The 23,232-nt window shown below is 38.9% G+C and overlaps 1 protein-coding gene and 2 non-coding genes across 3 annotated transcripts; 2 read left to right on the forward strand and 1 right to left on the reverse strand.

The window, feature by feature from the left end:
• Positions 1 to 503: 503 nt before the first annotated feature.
• Positions 504 to 18,820, forward strand: cul2 (cullin 2). Its single transcript, XM_037757185.1, has 21 exons — positions 504 to 655; positions 3,424 to 3,562; positions 3,930 to 4,032; positions 4,148 to 4,242; positions 7,827 to 7,932; positions 8,176 to 8,258; positions 9,471 to 9,567; positions 9,806 to 9,916; positions 12,025 to 12,187; positions 12,284 to 12,408; positions 13,632 to 13,739; positions 13,963 to 14,022; positions 14,144 to 14,272; positions 14,442 to 14,528; positions 14,659 to 14,811; positions 15,772 to 15,849; positions 15,955 to 16,021; positions 16,163 to 16,365; positions 16,552 to 16,653; positions 16,756 to 16,872; positions 18,006 to 18,820. The coding sequence occupies exons 2-21, from the start codon at positions 3,444 to 3,446 to the stop codon at positions 18,135 to 18,137; spliced, it is 2,238 nt and encodes a 745-aa protein (XP_037613113.1). The 5' UTR covers positions 504 to 655; positions 3,424 to 3,443; the 3' UTR covers positions 18,138 to 18,820.
• Positions 18,821 to 21,129: 2,309 nt separating this feature from the next.
• Positions 21,130 to 21,201, forward strand: trnaw-cca. Its single transcript has one exon. It is a non-coding gene; the product is annotated as a tRNA-Trp (tRNA).
• A 1,073-nt stretch (positions 21,202 to 22,274) lies between these two features.
• trnaw-cca lies at positions 22,275 to 22,346 on the reverse strand. The gene has a single exon. It is a non-coding gene; the product is annotated as a tRNA-Trp (tRNA).
• Positions 22,347 to 23,232: the final 886 nt, after the last annotated feature.

The raw sequence follows: 23,232 nt of genomic DNA on the forward strand, positions 1-23,232 counted from the left end.
GTATTTGTGTCCCTCTTTAATGTCCTTTGCCACCAGTCTTATTTGCTGATATAATTTCTCTCCCACAGCTGTCATGTTTGTGTCAATTTATGGTGGGGGATTTATGTCAAAATATCACTGGACATAGAAAACTTAAACAACTGCTTGGTGACTGTAATTATATATATACATATACACTCAGTGTCCACTTTATTAGGCACACCTGAACAAGCCACAGAGTGTATATATATATTTCCCCTCTCTAATCAGAGCAGATATAAAACACATAATAACCTACAGAATGTCCCTGGTTATTTTGTTAATACTCAATTCCTATGAGGTTTCCGTAGTTTTAGGGCGATACCATCAGGATACCATGGATATATGGGTGTTTGTCATGGCTTGGATCCGTGTGGGTTTTTGACGTTATTCTCATCAGTATGTATGGATATAGAATAAATTCTTTAAAATAAAAAAATGTCTTAAACACACTTTACCACGGTAAAAAAGCAAAAAAAAAGTGACGACCAATTTACGCTTGTTCACAACACACCCCTCACCCACCCGACACAATGGCGTAACCCCAGAGGTAGGGAAGCCCTGTAAGTGAGCCCATCCAGCCTGTGACAGCAGCGGAGAAAACTTGACTTTTACAACAAATAAATACCCAACAGAGGTACGTACTATCCACAAGTCCACGCGTCACCTCACTAACTAGTTCTGTTCAACAACAGCACCATGTTCTGCCGAGCTGTCAGGACAAATGTGGGGTAAAAACTGCAAAGAAGATGAGCTTCTGAAGCTAGCGCTAGCTGAGCTCTCGTTAGCTTCCTGCTAGCCGACTGCTAGCCGCTGCCTCTGTATAAACAGATGAGAGCAGAGCAGGAAGAGGTAGCATGCTAGGCTACGAGCCAGCTAGCCCTGTTAGCTAGCCATCCTATTTTGGGATTGGCATTCCGCTAGCTAGTAACCTTAACTTGGCTCATGACTGTAAGAAGGCGGTTTATTTAGTAACCTTAGCACTTCCTCTAGAAACACGGATATCAACATATGTGAGCTGGATAGTAAGAGAAACTGTGCATGATGATGTTGCAATGTTTTCACTGATCAACTGGTATGAATGACGAGAAACAACACAGGGCCTAGTTTCTCCTACTTGCAGGCAATCTGTGATTCTTCTGTCACATATATAGTTATATATTATATATTCTATATTATTATATGCAATTAGGATTCCAATTCTTGATATGTGATGGTTACTCCAGTGTGTTCACTGTTGATGATTGTTAGCATCACCTCCATGAATCTGAGCTCAGTGTTTATCTCATCTGTTGCTACTGTAGTGATGTGAACAGCTGGTTTGAAGCAGGCTATTTATCATCACACTCATTTATGTTGATGTTCACTTTGCCCTATATCCTGACTGATCTGTGTAATGTAGTTACTCTTGATTTAATGCTATTTTCAAATCATTATAATGATGAATGTTATTTTAAAGATTTTTTTTAATTAATATTGTAATTACTATATATCTTGTTGCAATGTTTTCACTGATCAACTGGTATGAATGACGAGAAACAACACAGGGCCTAGTTTTTCTCCTACTTGCAGGCAATCTGTGATTCTTCTGTCACATATATAGTTATATATTCTATATATGTAGATTATATATATTATTATAAGCAGCAATCTCTACAATTATTGCTATCTGATGGTTACCCCAGTGTGATCACTGTTGATGAGCATTACCTCCATGAATCTGAGCTCAATGTTTATCTCATCTGTTGCTACTATAGTGATGTGAACAGCTGGTTTGAAGCAGGCTATTTATCATCAGACTCATTAATGTTGATGTACATGTTCACTATGCCCTATAATCCTGACTGATCTGTGTAATGTAATTACTCTTGATTCATGCTATTTTCAAATCATTATAATAATGATGATGTTATTTTAAACAATTTTTTTTTACTTAATATTGTAATTACTATATGTTGTGTCACCAGTTCCATAATAATGACATGAAAATGTTTTTCATCATTTATGTTTCTTCTGTCACCTTGCTAAGGATACCTGTGTATTTCCTTTGTGTTACTGCTGCTTAAGCCTGGTTCACTACTAAGATATAATCTATTCTGAATCGGATAGCAAGAACAAGTGTGCCTGATGATGTTGCAATGTTTTCACTGATCAACTGGTATGAATTACGAGAAACAACACAGGGCTTAGTTTCTCCTACTTGCAGGCAATCTGTGATTCTTCTGTCACATATATAGTTATATATTATATATTATTATATGCAGCAGTCTCGCCGGGCAAGCTACATTTATTGATATCTGACAGTGTGATCACTGTTGATGATTGTTAGGATCACCTCCATGAATGTGAGCACAATGTTTATCTCATCTGTTGCTACTGTAGTAATGTGAACAGCTGGTTTGAAACAGAGCAATGGTGACATGTAACACTCTGCCTGGTTATATCATTAAAAAAAATAGCAAAAATCTATTTAAATATTATTGAAAAAACATCTCCCTGCTGAACAGCTCTTTGTGTCTGCTGATATTTAGCATAACATCAAATCATAAAAGGTTTAATGTTGGATAAATACAAAGTCCCGTTAATATTTATGGTAAAATAAGTTGTTGCTTGTTCTGTTTTTGTATGTTTTTGTATTTTGACATAATATGCTATATTGTCCAACCACTAATGAATCATATTTACCTCTGTACTCTGTGAGTAGTATTAACTTGAACCTAGGTCCTGTGTTGTGTGTTGGGTTGTGTCTTGAATATTGTTGTGTTTTGTTGCTGTCGCTTTTGATGTTGTGGTCATTGTTGGTAAAGATTGTAATGTGATTGTGTACTGAAATTTAGCCTAACAGTTCAAAGTGATTTAAGTGGACTCCAGGAAGAATAGCTGGGCTTCAGCCACAGCTAATGGAGATCCGAATAAAAGATAAAAGAAAGAAACAGGCTATTTATCATCAGACTCATATATGTTGATGTATATGTTCACTTTGCCCTATAATCCTGACATCTGTGTAATGTAGTTACTCTTGGTTAATGCTATTTTCAAATCCTTATAATGATGATTTTAAACATTTGTTTTTATTTAATATTGTAATTACTATATATCGTGTCACAAGTTCCATAATAATGACGTGAAAATGTTTTTCATCATTATGTTTATTCCGTCACCTTGCTAAGGATACCTGTGCATTTCCTTTCTGTTTACTGCTGCTTAAGCCTGGTTCACTACTAAGATAAAAATCTATTGATTTAGGGAACATTAGGATTGCTTTAAACAGTCCAAACTGCAGGATGGGAAGGTGAATGTTTACATGATAACATGTTTATTAAGAAACTGAATCCAAGAGTGTTTATTTTTTAATTCCTTTACTCACTTCTGTATTCCTGTTTTTCTCTTTTTTTTCCCCGTCAGGCTGAAAGAGAAACTGTACAATGTCCTTAAAGCCGCGGGTGGTGGACTTTGACGAGACATGGAACAAGCTACTGACGACAATCAAGGCTGTGGTGATGCTCGACTATGTGGAGAGAGCCACGTGGAATGATCGGTTCTCGTATCCTATGCCCAGTTGCACCATATTGAAATTTAACAAGATTTTGCTAAGTTTTAGAGCAGGATTTATGGACAGGAAGTCAGAGATTTATGTATTTAACTTTAAGCATCAAATATGACTAATTCAGATAGGCACTATCAGTTTTTCAAAAAGTTGTTATAATGTCAGTGTGAAATGAGCTGTTTGTTCAGGCAGAGGCTAAGCATTAAACTATTAATTTATTTGTAGATAATCATTAACTAATATACTGTAGCAGAAGCCATATTGAGTATTAGATTCATACTACATCTTTATTAACTGTGTATTTACATCTATACAAAATGGAATCACGTTTGTCCTCATTATTTCTCCTAAATTCTGACACCAGTGACATTTATGCCTTGTGCGTTGCATACCCAGAGCCTTTGGGTGAGAGATTATACACAGAGACCAAAGTGTTTCTTGAGAATCATGTTCGGCAGTTGTACAAGGTAAGCGCTCCCAAAAGCTCTCCAACGGCTGGCAAAGAAAAACCTTTTGAGTGCATTTTATTCCTGCATTGTGCATCCTTCCGTAACACGTGTCATGCTTGTGTGTGTATTTTAGAAAGTCCTGGATTCAGAGGAGAAGGTTTTAGTGATGTACCACAGATACTGGGACGAGTACAGCAGAGGAGCTGACTACATGGACTGCTTGTACAGGTAACATTGCTGCCTTTTATGTTCTTTGTTTCTACTTGACTGATATAGTATTTCTAATCAGTGAGTCATTACGCTGATTCAACATTTAGTGCTGTCTTTTTTTTTCTCCTCCACCTTTACTCTCAAAACAAAACCACATTTTGAAAACATTGCAAAACTTTGCAGTGCCAGTTTAATTTTTTGTCAGACACATTCTCAGTTTGTGGTGTGAGTATATGATGAGACAGTTTCCTTAAAGGTGCTCTATATGTTATCCAGAGCATTAATCGGGCAGCAAACAACTATTTGCTATGTAAAGATATAGAGGAGTAATGTCTACCTGAGCAGAGAATGAAGTCTCTCTCCCTCTGTGTGTGTGTTGTAATCCAAGCTTCTTCATGCTTTGTTGACATACCAGGGCCGGTCGCACATGCTTTTAGTGCATGTGAGCGTGCCCTGCTGGCTAGCTCTCATATGGCGGTAACAGCTGATAACTGATTGTCACGGAAGTGTGGCCCCCACCCTCCGGTTCCCCCTCTGGTCAACACTGTTAGCTCTGTCAGCAGTTTTGCTGTCGTTTCCACTGTTAATGCTGTTAGCACAGTTAGCTAAGATCCACCGGCTCAGCCAGGGCCATGTTGAGAGCCGTGTGGAGGCAATAGAAATGCTTCCAATCTCGCATTTAGCACATTTAAATTCACAATGGTGTTAAAATGGTTGGCTACTTTGTTTTGTTGTCTTTTTGACAAGTACAAATGAAGGACATGTCTGCATTCAGCCTGCCGTTGTCAGTGTAGTGTCTTCATTTACAATTTGTAACAGCAGTTGTGAGCCAAAGCAGGTGTCTGTCATTGTCAGACCTGGATCTTTAAAGTTGGCTCTGTGTGTCAAGATCTTTTAGATGCAGACAGAGTGTACTCATTCTATCACAAGCTAGCCGAAAGTTTTTGTACACTTAAAATATTACCTTGAAAAAGTGTGAAGTGCCAACGTGCATTTGGTGTGTCCTGATCCATTCGAAATCAATACTCCCTTGGAGAGCTTTCAGATCTATTTTTATATGTACTTCCCACCAGACTGTCTGTGCATACATATTCCTTTGTAATTTATTATGTCAGTGTGAGTGAGAGAGAGAGAGCGGCTCTCGGCTTTAGTGGTGACATAATAGTGTTGGGTTCTTAATATAGAAGGTCTCTTATTTTGCTCATCTGATTTCTGTGAATATACATGTGTATGTTCCGTCAAACACAAATTATCCTCTCGTGGACTGAAGTGCCAACTGAATCAAAACAAATCATTAACACCTTCAATCACAATTCTGCTCTCCAGGTTTCATGGTTAGTGTTACTCAACACTAGTCGTCATATTAGCAGTCCTTTAACACTTGATGCTGGTGTTTAATGCTCGTCGAAGCTTGAGTGTTTGAGAGAAATCAGGCTGAGGGTGATTGCTGATAGAGGCAGACGGCACAGCTGTGAAAACTACACACCGTATAAAAAATAAATAAATAAATGTGTGTCAGTCTTTCTGGTAGCTGTCCTGCTGCTAACGTTTCCTTCTAAAAATGTTGAATCACATCAGAGATGTGTTGAGACACAATTCCAGTGTATGCATTTCAACATCAGAGTATCTGTCATTTGAATTAGTGACATCAGCATAATGAATCGTCCTCATACTCCGTGTGTTTTGGTGCAATACAAAAGTTTTCCAGTGAGACAGAAACTCTGTCTTGTGTCAAAGTTGCATTAACTATTGACTGTTAACTATGTTCACTAGCCAACAAGATTACTGTCTGTCTGCTGTTCGGTGCTGGGCAGGTAGTGCACCGTGGGATTATCAGATCTTTTTGCCAGAAACTGCAGCCTACAGAGGGTTAATGAGAGCAGTGAGACACAACCGTACAGTAAATGTGTGGGCTGTGTAGACTAAACAATGCTCTGTAGAGCTGCAGACTCTTGTCATATAACTCCCATTGATTTTAGAGATTTGATCCTTTCACATAAAACAAAGTAAATTGATTCACGGTTAATATATCAAATATGATCCATGCAGGATTAAGTAGGGATGTTTCTGTTAATATTATCTGAATAATCTTAATCTGTTGGTCTATTATTAGTAAGATATTTTTAATCTTTCAAACCGATATGAATAATAGGGATACACTGATCCGACTTTTTCAGTCCCGATACTGATAGCAATACCTGGGCTTTGTGTGTCGGCCGATACCGAGTACAGCGCCGATACCAGTGTTTAATTAATAACATGTATGCCTCACTGTGTAGAAGTGATGTTATGTGTAAGGCAACATCAGACTTGACTTAAAACATTACTTTCCTAACTTTGTAAAACAAAATGTAACAAATTAATGCATAGATGTACATTTACAGAATTGTTATTTATTATTAAAATAATAAATCGTACACCAGCAACTTTGTACAAAATCTTCAAAATTATCAGGAAATACAATTCAGGTGTAAACCTTTTTAAGGCAGCAACAAATTGGTCAAAACCTAAACAGTAATAAAAATTCCAGTATATATACATTGAATTGAATAGATCTGCACCATATCTGTATTCGTGCATCCCTAATGAATAACCTGGGTTTGACCAGTTAATGGTACAAATGTTGGGTCTAAAAACATGAACGCAGCCCATCAGAGTTTCACAGTTTGCCTATGACTATTTGGTAACCATTGTGTGTAGTTCTGTGTCACTGGAACCATGAAGTCGGCTGAAAGGAATGAAACATCCATAAACTGTAGTTGGTGTATTGATATTATACCAGATGAAAACAGTCATATTCTGTAGAAAACAGAGCTCCCCAAAGTAGTAGCCATTTATAAACCCTAAAATAAAAAAATAAAATCTTAATATACCAAGTCTCACGTGTGTATGTGTGTATAGGCGTGTTGCAATATACCGATATTGACAATAACCGTGATATTTTAAATCACCGTAGGTGTGAGTGTGAATGGTAGTCTGTCTCTATGTGTCAGCCCTGTCTTAAATCGCGCTTTTGTAGAGTTATGGTTACACTCTCTCCACCTCCCTACACTCGTATTTTGAGTGTGATTAATTTCACAAATGAGACAAAACGCATCATAGACAAAGTTAAAGATGAATTTGACCGATAGCGTTATTATTATTCATTTTTCTGTAGATATCGCGATAATATCGTCATCGTGGCCACAATAATCGTGTGGTGAAAGTCTGATATGGTGACAGCCTTTTGTGTGTGCTTTATATGTCGTACAATAAACACAGGTATTTTCACTATGATATTCATAAATGAATTATTTTCTGAAAATGCCTTTATGTCTGCCTCTGGCTCAGGAATCCTGGATATTGTTTGCTTTCATTGGCTAACCTGACACTCAGTAGCCACAGAGTGAGTGAGTGACAATTAGGGTAACCAAAGATTGACCGTCTCACGTAGCATCCATGAGTGAATGAACTCAGCATGCAACTGGTGGCTCATGGCAGCAGCAGTGTTGTTGTATAAGAGGTTCTTGACATACACCTACACTCATTAGATATTAGATGACAAACTCCTCTTGATACGATTGCTATTTTAACATCTTGGCCTCCTACTCCACTTTGTTCAGGTATCTCAACACTCAGTTCATCAAGAAGAACAAACTAACAGAAGCAGACCTACAGTACGGCTACGGGGGAGTGGACATGAACGAGCCGCTCATGGAGATTGGAGAGGTATTTACTGGATTTTTTTATGCATTGGTATAAAAAAATGTCCTGCACACTTCCACACCCACTGGCGTTGTTAGATCACATCAAGAGCACATTTCACAGAGTGATTGAGAGATTACTTGGATTCCACTTCTTGGAATCCAGTACCCAGGTTAAGATTTCATCTTACACCTCCCAACCACAATGACCTGCTCACTGATCTGTTTACTCTCTTGTTATATGCTGTGGTTTCTTCTATCGTTGCAGTTGGCGCTCGATATGTGGAGGAAGCTAATGATCGAGCCCCTTCAGGCCGTCCTGATCCGGATGTTGCTGAATGAAATCAAAAAGTATGTTTTTCACACAAGCTGAGCCACAAGAAATGATCTTCTGAAATCCATTTTTGTTGTTGTCTAAGATGAATATTTCTGGCTTTCTGCAATGGTAGAGATAAGATGGATAGCGTATTTAGTCCTGGTATTCTAATTTTACACTAATTTGTTTGTAATTAGCATTATTGCAATGCCAGATTTCCAGTCTTTCACACGGTTAATGTCTGGACATGTAGTCTAATTGGGCTGCGGTATTTGACCTACACTTAAAAGTATGATATGAACCATTTCCACATTAATATGTTCCAAAAACAACTAGACCTATGTTATATATTTTGTTGAGTTGTATACTTACATTATCCCAAATGTTTACAACAATTTTCAAACTTCAAGAAATCCATAATTTTAATCAAGGTAACAGTCCTTTTCAGGTCGCCTGTTAACGGCGTCATATCCCCTTTGCGCATGTGTCAGTGTTGTGATTGTCTGCCAGAAGCTGTCATACAACTTTTTATCCAGTTTTAAGCCACATTTTTACGATACACTTTTTAGATCTTGTTCGTTTTTATATCTATATTTTAACCGGATGAAGGATTTTAGTCATCCGATGTCTAGATCTGAAGTTATCAGAGAAACTGATTTTTAACGTGAAACTGCTTTACTCTGTGCTTTTGCTATTTTTAATTACCGGGTCCATTTGTTTTTGAGAGGAGACCTCTGTGCATAATTCGGCTGCCGGTAAAAACTTCTTGAACGTCTGAATCTTAAGTTATCAGAGAAACAAGCTGAGCAAACGTTAACGGGATGAGACGTCCTTTGTCCGCCAAACAGCTTCGGAGAAACACTGATTTTTAAAGTGAAACTGCTTTATTCAGTGTTTTTATCAGTTTTAAACACCGTTTGTTTTGGAGAGGAGGAGACCTCTGCGGATAATTCGGCTCCCGGTAAAAACCTCATGAACGATAAACACTGAAGGAATCCTAACCGGGAGAAGCTGACAGCAATGACGGCAATGGTGGTGAAGACAGCTACTCCCGTGATCCCACGCTACTTCACAACGTCACCAAACTCCGTCTTTTGTTATTATTTTGATTGAGAGACCCCTATAGCAGCAGAAAATGACATATTGTGCGTTCATCGGTGTTCCCACCATGCTAACAATTTCCGCGCTCAGCAGAAAAAAGACAATCCAAACATCAGACCTAACGCTGTCTTCCTCGTGTCTTACAGTGATCGTTGTGGCGAGAACCCTAACCAGAAGGTAATCCACGGGGTCATCAACTCCTTTGTTCATGTTGAACAGTACAAGAAGAAGTTTCCACTAAAGGTGAGACAACAGATAATGACCCAGATGATTACAATTGTTTAAATTAGCCTATGTATTCAGTTATTGTAGATAATGTGAACACTGAGGTCAAGCAAAAAACAAATTCTTGTTGTGCTTTCTTGATGTCTTTACTTTGTGTGTATCGTTGTGCATTAGGCCCAAGATGTACAGTAGCCGTCCATATAAGTCTGTGTATATCCATGTATACTAAATCCTAGCTGCTCTTCCTGTGTTGCAGTTTTATCAGGAAATCTTCGAAGGGCCATTTCTGACAAAAACGGGAGAGTATTACAAACAGGAAGCCTCCAATCTACTGCAAGAATCCAACTGCTCACAGTATATGGAGAAGGTAAGGGAGATGGACAGATAATGCAAGTATGTGAATGCTGTGTATGTTCGAGCTGCCATGTGAACCTACGAGCTGTTAGAACACTGTCATACCCTCGTTTTTCACTTGTTTGTGTTCTGCATGGAAGAACTACAGAAATGTAGCTTTCTAGATTGTGTGTGTGCACCAGCATCCATCAGATGAGCACATTCACCCAGGGCCTGCGTGTGTGAGTGAACTGTCAGCCAGGTCATGTCGGTCTGGTGACATAAGAGTTTTAATCTGAGTATTAGCTCTACCATTAACTCGCTAAGGCTGAGATCACAGACCCCTGGGCAACCTCAGCTGCCACGAGCCCGCTCTCTGTCTCTCTGTCTCTCTCTCGTTCATTCATTCTGGCAATAATCAGATTTCTCTGATAGATTTATCCCTCCAGCGTGTAAACAGGATCATCATTAAAGCTTTACCAGGCATTAGGGCAGTATGTGATATGACTGTAGAGGAGCAGCAACAGAGACTGTAGTACAGTACAGTCCCGTCCCGTCTGGACAGGGTCAATCACAGTTGCTTAGCTGACCCAGTTCACAGCTGTGGAGAGGCAGCTTTTTTCTCTTTCCTTCTTACTTATTCTTATGTGCTCAAAACTATAAGAGAGACTAAACAACATCAACCACCCTAACACCACGGAATAACGTTCTAGCCAATATGTTTCATACAGTTAACAGTTATAGGTTTTGACAGGGTTAACAATATTTAGTTGAAGCAGGGTTAGAAAGTAAAGTAAAGTATAGGTGTAAGCAACCATAAGGCAAGGTTTCTGTTTCACAATTTGGTCATGAATGAAAAAAATGTGATTGTGAATCTGAAACGATTCATATCAAAAGTGGAACTTTGCTGAAAATAGTTGCTTGGAAAGTCCGTTAAGGTTCAGTATAAATCATTTTGGTTGAGACTGAGCAGTTCTGCTAAATCCGTTGTTTTTTTTAAATTCATTATAGAGTAAGATTGTTTAAAAATGTCTTGCTTATTATAGCAAATGTCTTGCTGTTATAATAATAATTCAACACTTTGCCAGAATTCAAATTTCAAGATAAATGAATGAAAATCGATCTACCACATGTTCTCTGTCTGCTAAAGACATCACAAGATGAAGCAGATATTAGAAATAATGTTTACAGTATAGTTTACAGTCAATCGGGGTACAGCAACATGTTGCTGTTCAATATGTTGTGATGCAAAAATGTGACAGTAGACTTTGTGGAGTTGAAAAACTGATTGCAATATCAGTAAATCGGATCCGACTCCCAAAAGACACTTTTTTTCATTTTAGTTTGGAAGAGAGAGAAACACAGGTTTAGGGTTGTGCTGAATGTCATTATTTTATATTTGAAGCTTCTATTGAGGAATGAAGCTCATAAAGTCTGTCACCCGGCCAAACCCGTGATGTCAAGTAAGCTTACCAGACTTGACACTATGTAACCACCACTGGAATGTAATTCTACAAATAGTATAATACTTATGTCAGTGTAGCCTAATTATATCCCTGCAGCAACATAGCGTGTCTGCCCTTCCTTTTGAACTTCTAATGATTGATTGACAGTGTGGTCTAGTTGTGCCTTTTGGTGGTTAGAAGTCCAGGGTGCCCACATTTTTTAGAAATTTTGGCCAAAAACTGATTTTTTTTTCGACTTCAGTTTCGTTTCCAGAGTAGAGCTATTTCATTCCATTAGTTCCTCAAGGGCAAAACCTTTGACCCTACTTGATTTGGGGTCAAGCAGTGAGCGGGAGTATGTGAGCCATGCTTACCTTTGCCTTGTTTTTATCTGGAACTGTGCAGAAATACCGTGTTTAAACAGAATGAATAGAGAAAAAAAAGAGAAAAAAACAATCTAGGCAGCATTCGAATGTTGATTTAAAATTTGAATGTCAACGTTATGAATGAGGCTTTGAACTATTCAGTACAGCCCTATACAGGTTCCATTCAAAATGTATTTAAACAAGTTATTATTAAAATCATATATTTGGCTTTTTGAAACCTGCAGATACTTTGTAATTACTGATTTGTTGGAGTTTCTTTTGACAAACTGACCCCTTGTGCCCTTCTCATTTCCGTCTTTCTCTTCTTCCAGGTTTTGGGGCGGTTGAAAGACGAAGAGATGAGATGTCGGAAGTACCTGCACCCCAGCTCCTATGCCAAAGTCATCCACGAATGCCAGCAGAGGATGGTGGCAGATCATCTGCAGTTCCTGCACGGGGAGTGCCAGAGCATTATTCGGCAGGAGAAGAGAGAAGGTCAGTGCTCTATAGTCCCTTTGTGTCCGAATGCAAGGATCTATTTTGTATGAGAGAAATTATTATATATGCAACTGTGTGTGTTGTTTTGTTCAGACATGGCCAACATGTACACCCTGTTGCGGTCCGTGTCCAACGGGCTGCCCCACATGATCCAGGAGCTGCAGGTCCATATCCACAACGAGGGCATCCGAGGCACCAGTAACCTCTCTCAGGAAAACGTTAGTACTACAGAGTGTGTGTGTGCATGCATGCCTGCACTTGTACACACAGTATAGTGGATTTTCAAGCTGCTGTTGGAAAACAGCTTTGAAAGGGCTTTGAAGGACATTTCCACAATCATGTTTTTTCGTGACGGTGAAGCTTGAAGGCAGCTTGATTTGACCGCTTATTTTGATGTTTTTATGATAAATCATTACAAGATACATTTTGGCCTTAAAGGGCTCAACAGTGAGATTCTGGAAGTGAAAATCCCTTCATATTCCGTATCGCGGATTTGATTATTAGCTATAATGTCGTAAGCATCCAAGGTAGACTTACCACGAGCTACGAGATTATGAAACAACGGTATATGCTCCTGTAGAAGTCACAAGTCCGTATGATATCAACCCTGTTTGAAGAAAAACACGTTTTATTCACAATGTCACGGAGAAGTACTACACTACCCACAATCCTAAGTGTAACAGTGACGTCTCTGATTTGTGGCGCTCATTGTTACCATGGAAATGTTTACCACACTCGCAAACAGCTCGCGAGGGTACGTTCTGCTACATGGTCATTCATTTACATGGTCTGCTCCCAGATTTCACACCGGGCCTACATGGCGGTTCGTTTGGAAACATTCTCTCATATTACCAAAATAGTTCACCCAAATGTGTTTCCGAAAACATTTGAGGCAAGAAATAAGACCCGCAATTGCTGAATCTGTCTACGTTTTAGATCGACAACAGTTAGTTTAAAAGTTTTTCAGGAGTTTCCAGGGGCATTCCGATACCGATACCGGTATCGTAAATGTATCCTATCGGGTATCAGTGAGTACACCGGTCTTTGCATCGATCCAATACCATAGTTTATTAACCCAGAAAAAAATCGACCTGCTTAACCAAATATCGATTCTTCTTCACTGCTCTGAAAACAGTCTCTGTGAATCGCCCTGGATTTTCTGAAACGTCAAAGTGGAGTAAATGAATGGGAAATTCACTTCCAGAACTGGAGCCGTTCAAAAAAGGGGGCGGTCACTGTTGAGCCCTATATTTGTTCAGTATTGTTTGTGTTTTGGATAATAATTACTTAGAGACTATAGGCTTTTACCTGCATCGTCCCATTGCTTAATAATAGCCTGAGATTGATTCTTTCAACTGCTTTAAAACTGCCATTTTTGTCTGTTAACTTCAGCTGCAAATAATTCATCTTTTAATCCAACTTTGTCCTCTGGCTTCTCTAGATGCCAACCCTGTTCGTGGAGTCAGTGCTGGAGGTTCACAGTAAATTTGTTCAGCTCATAAACACAGTACTAAATGGAGATCAGCACTTCATGAGTGCACTCGATAAGGTAATAAAACCCATGCTCTTTACAGCTGCTGCCTCATTGAACAGCATACTCATAACAGTCAATAGATGGCAAAAGTGAGGTTTCTGCCAAGTTCTCTTCTCCTAGTATACTCTCTGTGAAAGCAAAACTACAGTTATAAATGTGTTAAAGTGTAATCATGTACATGTATTAACATTCTTTTCACTTATGGACTGAATGTGTTTATTTGATTTCTCTTTCTCAGGCTTTGACGTCTGTGGTGAACTTCAGGGAGCCCAAGTCCATCTGTAAAGCCCCTGAACTGGTGAGGGCACATGCACGTACACAAACACGCACACACACACACACACACACACACACACACACACACAGTATAATACACAGTGCCTTGACCAGGTCATGTCCCTCCTGGTATGTCTGTGCAGCTGGCGAAATACTGTGACAATCTGCTGAAAAAGTCTGCAAAGGGAATGACGGAGAACGAGGTGGAGGACAAGCTGACGAGCTTCATCACAGTGTTCAAGTACATAGACGACAAGGACATCTTTCAAAAGGTGACCAGAGTTCCTCTCATGCTGTCACATAATTTTTCTTCTCAAATAGCTTGTGACATTCTGTTGTACAAACCTTGACTAGGAGGATGGTTTAGTTTCTTCAATAGTCCCCAAATACTCCAAAGGGATGTTCTGTTTTTCAAGTCTCCTTTTTCTCTGTTTTCCACAGTTTTATGCCAGAATGCTAGCAAAGCGGTTAATACATGGTTTATCATTGTCAATGGACTCAGAAGAAGCCATGATCAACAAACTAAAGGTAAACGCAAAGCTGAACATTATAAACTAAGACTTGTGATATGTCTGACACCAACAGTGTTGCTTACTTTTTCTTCTTCTTTATTACCCCTTTGTTCAAACACCCTCTTTCTTTTTTTGTGTTTCTACAGCAAGCTTGTGGCTACGAGTTCACAAGCAAACTCCACAGAATGTACACAGACATGAGCGTGAGCGCCGACCTCAACAACAAGTTCAACAATTTCATCAAGACGCAGGAGACGGTGGTGGACTTGGGCATCAGCTTCCAGATCTATGTATTACAGGTGAGGAGGACATACCTCACTCCATACCAACAACTATAGGATTCAAATCTGAGAATATTATTGGATATTTTTTAGGGCTGGCAAAGTTAACACGATAAAAACGCGTTAAGGGAAATCCGTTTTAACGCCACTAATTTCTTTAACACATTAATGCAACTTGCGATTTCTAGGTTGTAGCGGCCTCAGTTTTTAAAGCTAGAGTGAAGATACTGGCATCATATGAACTAGAAAATCTAAAGAATCCATTGGGACTAACCATGTCATACCAGCATGTCGTGACGCAGGCTAAATAACGCTCCAAACTTACGCTAAATTTTGGAGAGGAAAAACAGTCTTGTCCATTTTCAAAGGGGTCCCTTGACCTCTGACCTCCAGATATGTGAATGTAAATGGGTTCTATGGGTACCCACGAGTCCCCCTTTTACAAACATGCGCACTTTATGATAATCAAATGAAGTTTTGGGGTCAGTCATAGTCAAGTCAGCACACTGACACACTGACAGCTGTTGTTGCCTGTTGGGCTGCAGTTTGCCATGTTATGATTTGAGCATATTTGTTACGCTAACTGCAGTACCTGTGAGGGTTTCTGGACAATATTTGTCATTGTTTTGTGTTGTTAATTGAGTTACATAGTGTCTGCATAAAGTAAGCATATTTGCCCACTCCCATGTTGATAAGAGTATTAAATAACTTGACAAATTTCCCTTTAATGTACATTTTGAACTGATAAAAAACGTGTGACTAATTTGCAATTAATCGTGATAAACTATGGACAATCATGCCAATAATCTTGATTAAATATTTGAATCGATCGACAGCCCTAATATTTTTGCTTCCAATCGTATCACTATATTTACCCTAGGCTTTATCAGACAAGTTTGATTCTACCAACCACAGCTTTTTGTCCCCGCCTTTTCACTACAAATGTGTAATGTTGTGGTAAATGCCTTGTGATTGCAGGCTGGAGCCTGGCCTCTCACACACGTCCCCTCCTCCACATTCGCCATCCCTCAAGAACTAGAGAAGAGTGTGCAGATGGTGAGTTCACTCTCGTGGATCACAGCTGAGTTGTCCGTTGTAGGTTTGTACTGATTAAAAGGAGCATATTGTGAAATCAATTCTGTCTTCACTTCCTTTTTACAGTTTGAGTTGTTCTATAATCAGCACTTCAGTGGGAGGAAGTTGACCTGGCTGCACTATCTCTGCACAGGTAACACAAACATACACATACACTATTTAAAAACTATAACATATAATCGGTTATATTCACAAAAACAGGGTAAATAGCAATATAATTGGTTCAGTCATATGTACCATCATTTATTTATCTGTGTCTGCTTGTCTCAAATAGGTGAGGTGAAGATGAACTACCTGTCCAAGCCCTACGTTGCCATGGTGACCACCTACCAGATGGCTGTGCTGCTGGCCTTCAACAACAGCCAGACGGTGACCTACAAGGAGCTGCAGGACGGCACCCAGATGAACGAGAAGGAGCTACAGAAGACCATCAGGTCCCTGCTGGACGTCAAGATGCTCAACCACGACTCGCAAAAGGTTTGAGCTTTCATGTGCAACGAGTGGAATTTGAAGCCCATACCACAACTTGGCACGGTGTTTTTGTCGTTGGTAGTGGGTTTTGATTTGGAAGTTTCTGTTTATTTGTACCAGATGTTCTTGTAGAGTCCTTGTCCATGCGGCAAGCGATGATGATTATTTGAATATCTTCCCCTCTGCTCACAGGAGGAGATTGAAACCGAGTCCACGTTTTCATTAAATATGAGTTTCACCAGTAAAAGGACAAAGTTCAAGATCACGACGTCAATGCAGAAAGACACACCACAGGTTAGGCAAATGGTTATCCATCCTTCTTTGAATACTTCCTCAAGCTTTGTTGTCTATGCTGATATCTAAATCTACCTTGTCACATATCTGTCCGATCATTAGGAGATGGAGCAGACGAGGAGCGCCGTAGACGAGGACCGCAAAATGTATTTACAAGCTGCTATAGTGAGAATCATGAAGGCCCGCAAGGTGCTCCGACACAACGCCCTCATCCAGGAGGTAGGCGGAAGTCCTCCCATTTCAAAACTTTCTATTTGATTGATTTCTGGATAATTGGACGGGAAACAGGAAAATAGTGTGTGCATGCACGCCACTCAAACAGGCAACAAACTACTGAAGTAGCTGTCAAAGGGATTTACTGGGAGTTTGGTAATATGCTAAAAATGATTTTTTTAGGGTTCAGTATTGTTTAAACATTTTCAATCATGGTGGAAATACTATACCTGAGTTTCAGGATCAAAATGATACTTTTTAAATACATGCATATATGTTTTATTTTAAATACACACATCTATGTTTTCTTTAAAGGTTCCATATTGTAAAAAGTAAGATTTTCATGTCTTTTATATTATAAAGCAGATTTATAAATGCTTTATAAATACTGTGAAAGTATCGAAGCGCTCAATATACAGAGAAATACACAGAGCCCATATTCAGAAATTGTGCGTTTGAAACAAGCCGTTACGATTTCTGTCCATTTGTGATGTCACAAATATACAACATTTCGATCATTACACGGTTTTAAACGTAAACATTCTAAATGTGTCCCAGTTTATTCCTGGTTGCAGTGTATGTGAATAAGATCAGCTGATAGGAAGTAAACATTGACCCAAACTGTTGCCTAGCAACGCAATTCTGTTGCAATTCCGTTGAAATGCACTAAAACGGAGCATTTCGGACAGAGGGTAAATACATGTATATTCAAGCAGACGGTATGAGGAAAATAAAGGTTTTTTTGAACATTACAGCATGTAAACATGTTCTAGTAGAAACCCAAAATACAAGTATGAACCTGAAAATGAGCATGATATGGGACCTTTAACAATATTGTGGCGATGCACAACATAATATTGCGATACTCTTGTATCGATATTTTCTTACACCCCTAGTACATATACATGTACAACCACTCACATATGTGTGTGTGTATATATATATACACACAAAGGGATCATAATATAGTTATCACTGTAATTTACATGTTTTTATTTATCCAAAAGATGTTGTTATTCCAGATGAAAATATTAAAAATATTGTAGATATAGCAGTAGGTGGCAGCATTCTTGAATCCCTGTTTGCAACATTAGATTAACTGTTTACTCACTGTTTTTTCTAAACGTCTGTGTGTGCAGGTCATCAATCAGTCCAAAGCCAGGTTCAACCCAAGTATCAGCATGATCAAGAAGTGCATCGAGGTGCTCATCGACAAGCAGTACATTGAGCGAAGCCAGACCTCGGCAGACGAGTACAGCTACGTGGCGTAGGCGGACGAGCCGAGCCAGGGAGCGCTTCCACACAAACACTCGCCTGTGTGACGGACCGGCACATGCAGGTTTAAAACGCGAAATAAATAACAAAAAACAGACTCATTCATCCATTTAGGTTTTGGACTGTCGCTGTCTGCTGTGATTCTATGCGGTGACTAAAAAGCAGGACTGGTGCCTCCCATCTTTGAAAACAACAAAGGTCATCGCGTCGCGTCGGACAGCCAGCTAACACCACCACCCACCAGACCCTCCTCCCAGCCCCACCCACCTTCTGATTTTTAAGCTGTTTACAACATCACCAGTGCCACGCACCCGTGCGTCAAACGACAAAAAGAAAATGCCTATCGCCGTTGGAGAGGAAAGAGCTGATAAACATACTAGCCGATCCGAAAAATAAAGGAAAAAAAAGAAACCTGGGGAAAGAGTTAGTTGTGACATCAATGACACATTGGTGGGTACACATTAAAAAACATGCTTTCTTTTCTCACGTTTGCAGTTGTTGTGTGTTTATTTTTCTTTTCTTTGTTAAATGTACTGAAGTTAGGAAAAAAATATTGTAATAAAACTGGTATACTGACTATTGTATCTACTTTCAAAATGTAAAGAAAAAATGAGGTGACAAACATGATCCTGCTGCTTGTCAAATAAATAAATAAAAACACTGAAAGGTTTTATGTAAACATTTGTCACGTGTATCAATATGTCGGTCATTTCTGCTGTTTGTACTCTGACGCTGAAATCTGATCACTATGCAACTGGTACTTTTCTGATTCCTGTCACTTTGTCCCATGTTAACACTGTAATCAAGCTGATCTGGTGCTAAAAGAGGTAGAATTTAGACAACCAATCAAGCAACTGGGTGCAATAACACCAATATACCAAAGTCGGATAGGAACACAATCTAACAAAGGCATACAAGAATTAGCAACACTGCCAAGTTTTTATTGTGAAGCAGCTGCAGGGAGTCATTTATCATTTGATGAAACAAGTGTAAGAAAGGAATGACTTCACTGCAGCCCTGTCATTGTTTTGTGCTGTTAATTTTTTTCCAATAATAAATATATAGGCTACATACATGTGCATGAAGCAGTATATTTGCCCACTCCCATGTCGAGTATTAAATACTTGAAAAATCATCCTTTAAGGTACATTTTGAAGAGATAAAAAATGTGCGATTAATATGTGATTAATCACGGACAATCATGCGATTAATCGCAAGGCAAGGCAAGTTTATTTATATAGCACATTTCATACACAAAGGCAATTCAAAGTGCTTTACATATATAAAAGCAAGATAAAAGCAAAAATTGCATAAGATAAAAACGAATAAAGAATATAAAAGTATAAGTTAAAAGAGAAAAAATTAAAAGGATAATAAAAACAATCAAAAGACAGTAAAGTGCAGCATTTGATCAATCAAGAAAAGCGTCTGAGAGCAGTTTGGTCTTGAGTCTAGATCTGAAAGTGGCCACTGTTGTTGCATCTTTGATCTCATCTGGTAGTTTGTACCACAGATGAGCAGCATAGCAGCTAAAAGCAGCCTCACCATGTTTCCTTCTGACCTTGGGTACTACTAATAGATTTTTTCCCAGTGACCTTAGAGGTCTAGTAGGTGTGTACTGCTGAAGCATATCTGAAAGGTAATTTAGACCTACCCCCTTTAGTGATTTGTAAACAAGCAGTAGTTTTTTAAAGTAAATTCTGTGACTTACTGGGAGCCAGTGTAGAGACTGAAGTACTGGAGTGATGTGATCAGTTCTTTTGGTTTTTGTTAGAACTCTAGCAGCTGCATTTTGCACCATCTGAAGCTGTTTGATTGTCTCTTTAGGTATAGGCCCGTGAAGAGACCATTGCAGTAATCGACTCTGCTCAAGATAAAAACATGGATGCGTTTTTCCAGGTCATGCTTTGACATAAGACCTCTAAGTTTAGTTATGTTTTTAAGGTGGTAAAAAGCTGACTTGGTATTGCTTTCACATGATCATGAAGCTGAGATCACTGTTGATTAAAACACCCAGATTTTTGACAGCATCCTTTGCTTTAGGTCACTTTATGTTCAGATGATTAGCAAACTTAATTCTCTCTTCTTTCTTCCCAAATAAGATAATTTCAGTTTTGTCCTTATTCAGCTGTAGGAAGTTTTGAGACATCCAGCTATTGATTTGATCGCGATTAAATATTTAAATAAATTGACAGCCCTAGTTTATAGGAAAACTAGAAAACAACTGTAACCAAACATAGAAAAGACACATAAGACCTTTTGACTCCTCCTAGTAAAGCACAGGCATTACTCATGGCATGAACAATGGCTCAAATGGCTCTGTAAGCCACTATAGTGAGGCAGCAGGCACAGCACCAGGAGCCTGAACCCCAGGATACCTGAGGCAGCCACATCCAATTCAGCCGTCATTAACTGTAATATGGATGATACTTCCGTGTGAAAACCTTTCCCAGCATGCATCTCTTCAAGGACATTGACTGAAACAAGAGTAAATATCAAACATAGTAAAGTGATATAAAACAATAGTGAGTTACTGAGCATGATTAAATTAGTAGTTGGTTTAGATGCGCAGCTAACTACAGCTTTAAAAATATAAAAACTGCGTCATGCGCACATGCGCGTTCAGTACGCAGCCCTCGCGACTACCACAACAGAAGTCGGTGGTGGCGGTGAGCGCGTGCAGCCAGCTGTTGTGCTGCTGACAGCTGTCCATGGTGCTGACGCAGCACACAATGAAAGAGAGGCAGCCTCCTTTATCAGGAGGGAGGATGAAGCTCTGTGCTCTAACATCTAGTATATTATTCAGTTCTCCACCAGACTCATGAGGGAGGAGAGGAATGATATATGTGTCGCATATTACCATGTGTATATTATTTGTCATTTATTGATTCAAACGGTGACATAGAAGCAAGCAGGAGAACTACTACTACTATATCCTCCTCTTATGGTATTTTATAATGTGTTTTTATGACTGTCTGTGGTATCCAGGACCTCGTGGCGCAACGGTAGCGCGTCTGACTCCAGATCAGAAGGTTGCGTGTTCAAATCACGTCGGGGTCATACCTTTTATAATGCAACACTTTGAAGATAAACACCACTACATTGATGCCCAATGTAAATATGCAGACAATGATTGTCCAGAGCCACATGAAATGACATCAACTATCAATGTTACACAACGTAAAATCATATTGAAACAAAACTCCTCCCTATTTCATATTAATAATATAAACTGTCAGGGATTTATTTTGTAATGTGTTTTTTATTTTTTAGAATAGAAATTCCTTAATGTCATTGCACAGAGTACAAGGAAATTAAATAGTAATCCTGTACAGTAGTACAAATATTACTAATATATATATATATATGTATATATATATATATATATACATATACATATATATATATGTATATGTATATATATATATATATATATATATTATGTATGGCATGCCGTTCAGGAAATTATTATATATATAATGTGAAATGTGAGAATATGGAATGAAATCCTGAATATATTGAATGAACCCTGAATATATGTGAATAAATTTCACAATATATATATAATAATTTCCATAAATAGAAATGTGTATTTGCCTGACTTATACAGTACAGAAAGATATTGCACTTCAGATGTATTGGCTCTTCTGTATTATACACAAGTCAAAAATAAATACAGGAATACAAATGTACAAAGGAATAACTAAGGTGCAGTTGTTATGCAAACATCTGTAGTTTTATATATATAGTACATACAAAGTAAAAGGCAATGTAAAGTTGGGTTGGGTTTCATATAACATAAGTGTACCTAACTGTTTGTCTGATGGAACTCCACAGGGTTATATGGGGGGAAACAACCCCATACAAGTGCAATAGACATTAAATTAGATTGAAATCATATTCATGTTGTTAGGAATTGCTGTAATAGAGGCATTTCATCCACACACCGGATGGCAATGAGGCAGTTTAGTAAAATGACACCTGGTTAGGAAAGGATCTCAGGTAAGAAACTCACAATGTGGGTGAATGTTTCTAACAAAGCACCTTCTCTGTTACATCAATAGCTGCATTCAGATTCGGATGATAACGTGATCGTCACATCTCACATTCACTGAATGAAGTCTGAAAACTTCTGACCCTGACGTGATTTGAACACGCAACCTTCTGATCTGGAGTCAGACGCGCTACCGTTGCGCCACAAGGCCACACAGAGAGAGATGTTATAGGTCTCGTGGGACACTCACAGCTGTGAGAAGAGTGCAGCACAACACTACAGTTCTCTGACTACTTCAGCCACCATAGCCTCCCTTTCATTCTCATTCAGTCATTCTGCTTCACTGCACATTGTTGCAATAACCAGATTTTTCTGATAGTCTGTAAACGGGATCATCAGCCGAGCTTTAGCAGGCATGAAGACGAGGGTTAGGGACTCGTCTCTCCGCTTTTGACCAGACAAGGTCAAGCTTTACTGTGCAGGAACAGGCCCTATACACTCCTGTCTGTATACCCCGACCTGAGTTGTGTTTTCCTCCCTGATCTTTCTCAGAGATTGTTGAGATGGACTCAATGGAGAGCAGACTTAACAAAGCTTCATATCAGAGGAGACGGATGGGTGGACCTGGGCATATACTGAGCCAGATTTCCGTCTATTATTAGACATTATCAGTGAATTGGCAGAAAACACAATCAATGTCCAGTCTGTCCAGTTAAATTTGGACTTACCAACCTTGGATTCTTGGCTTCCTCTGTTGTTATTCTTTGCTATAAAACCATGGTGGTGACCAAAGTCAGTTTACTGGCATCATTTCAGAGGATTTCTGGGAATGAAAATCTGTCTAAGTATGAAATTAGAATCCGCTGTCAGATAAATGACACTAATATTAGCGATAAAACAGATATTGCCAGAAGGAACCAGCTTCATATCAGCATTTTGAAGTTATTGTTGCTCGGAAGCAAAAGTTAATCTTCGTAAATCTTTCCCTGAAGAATCAAGTGTCCACTCATAATATCCAACATTGTGTATTAGCAACAGGCTATGCACATAGAAACACATCTGCCACAGCATAGTTATGTATACGCCCTGTGATGTGA

This window comes from Sebastes umbrosus, chromosome 21, assembly GCF_015220745.1.
Source record: "Sebastes umbrosus isolate fSebUmb1 chromosome 21, fSebUmb1.pri, whole genome shotgun sequence".
NCBI classification, from domain to species: Eukaryota; Metazoa; Chordata; class Actinopteri; order Perciformes; family Sebastidae; genus Sebastes; species Sebastes umbrosus.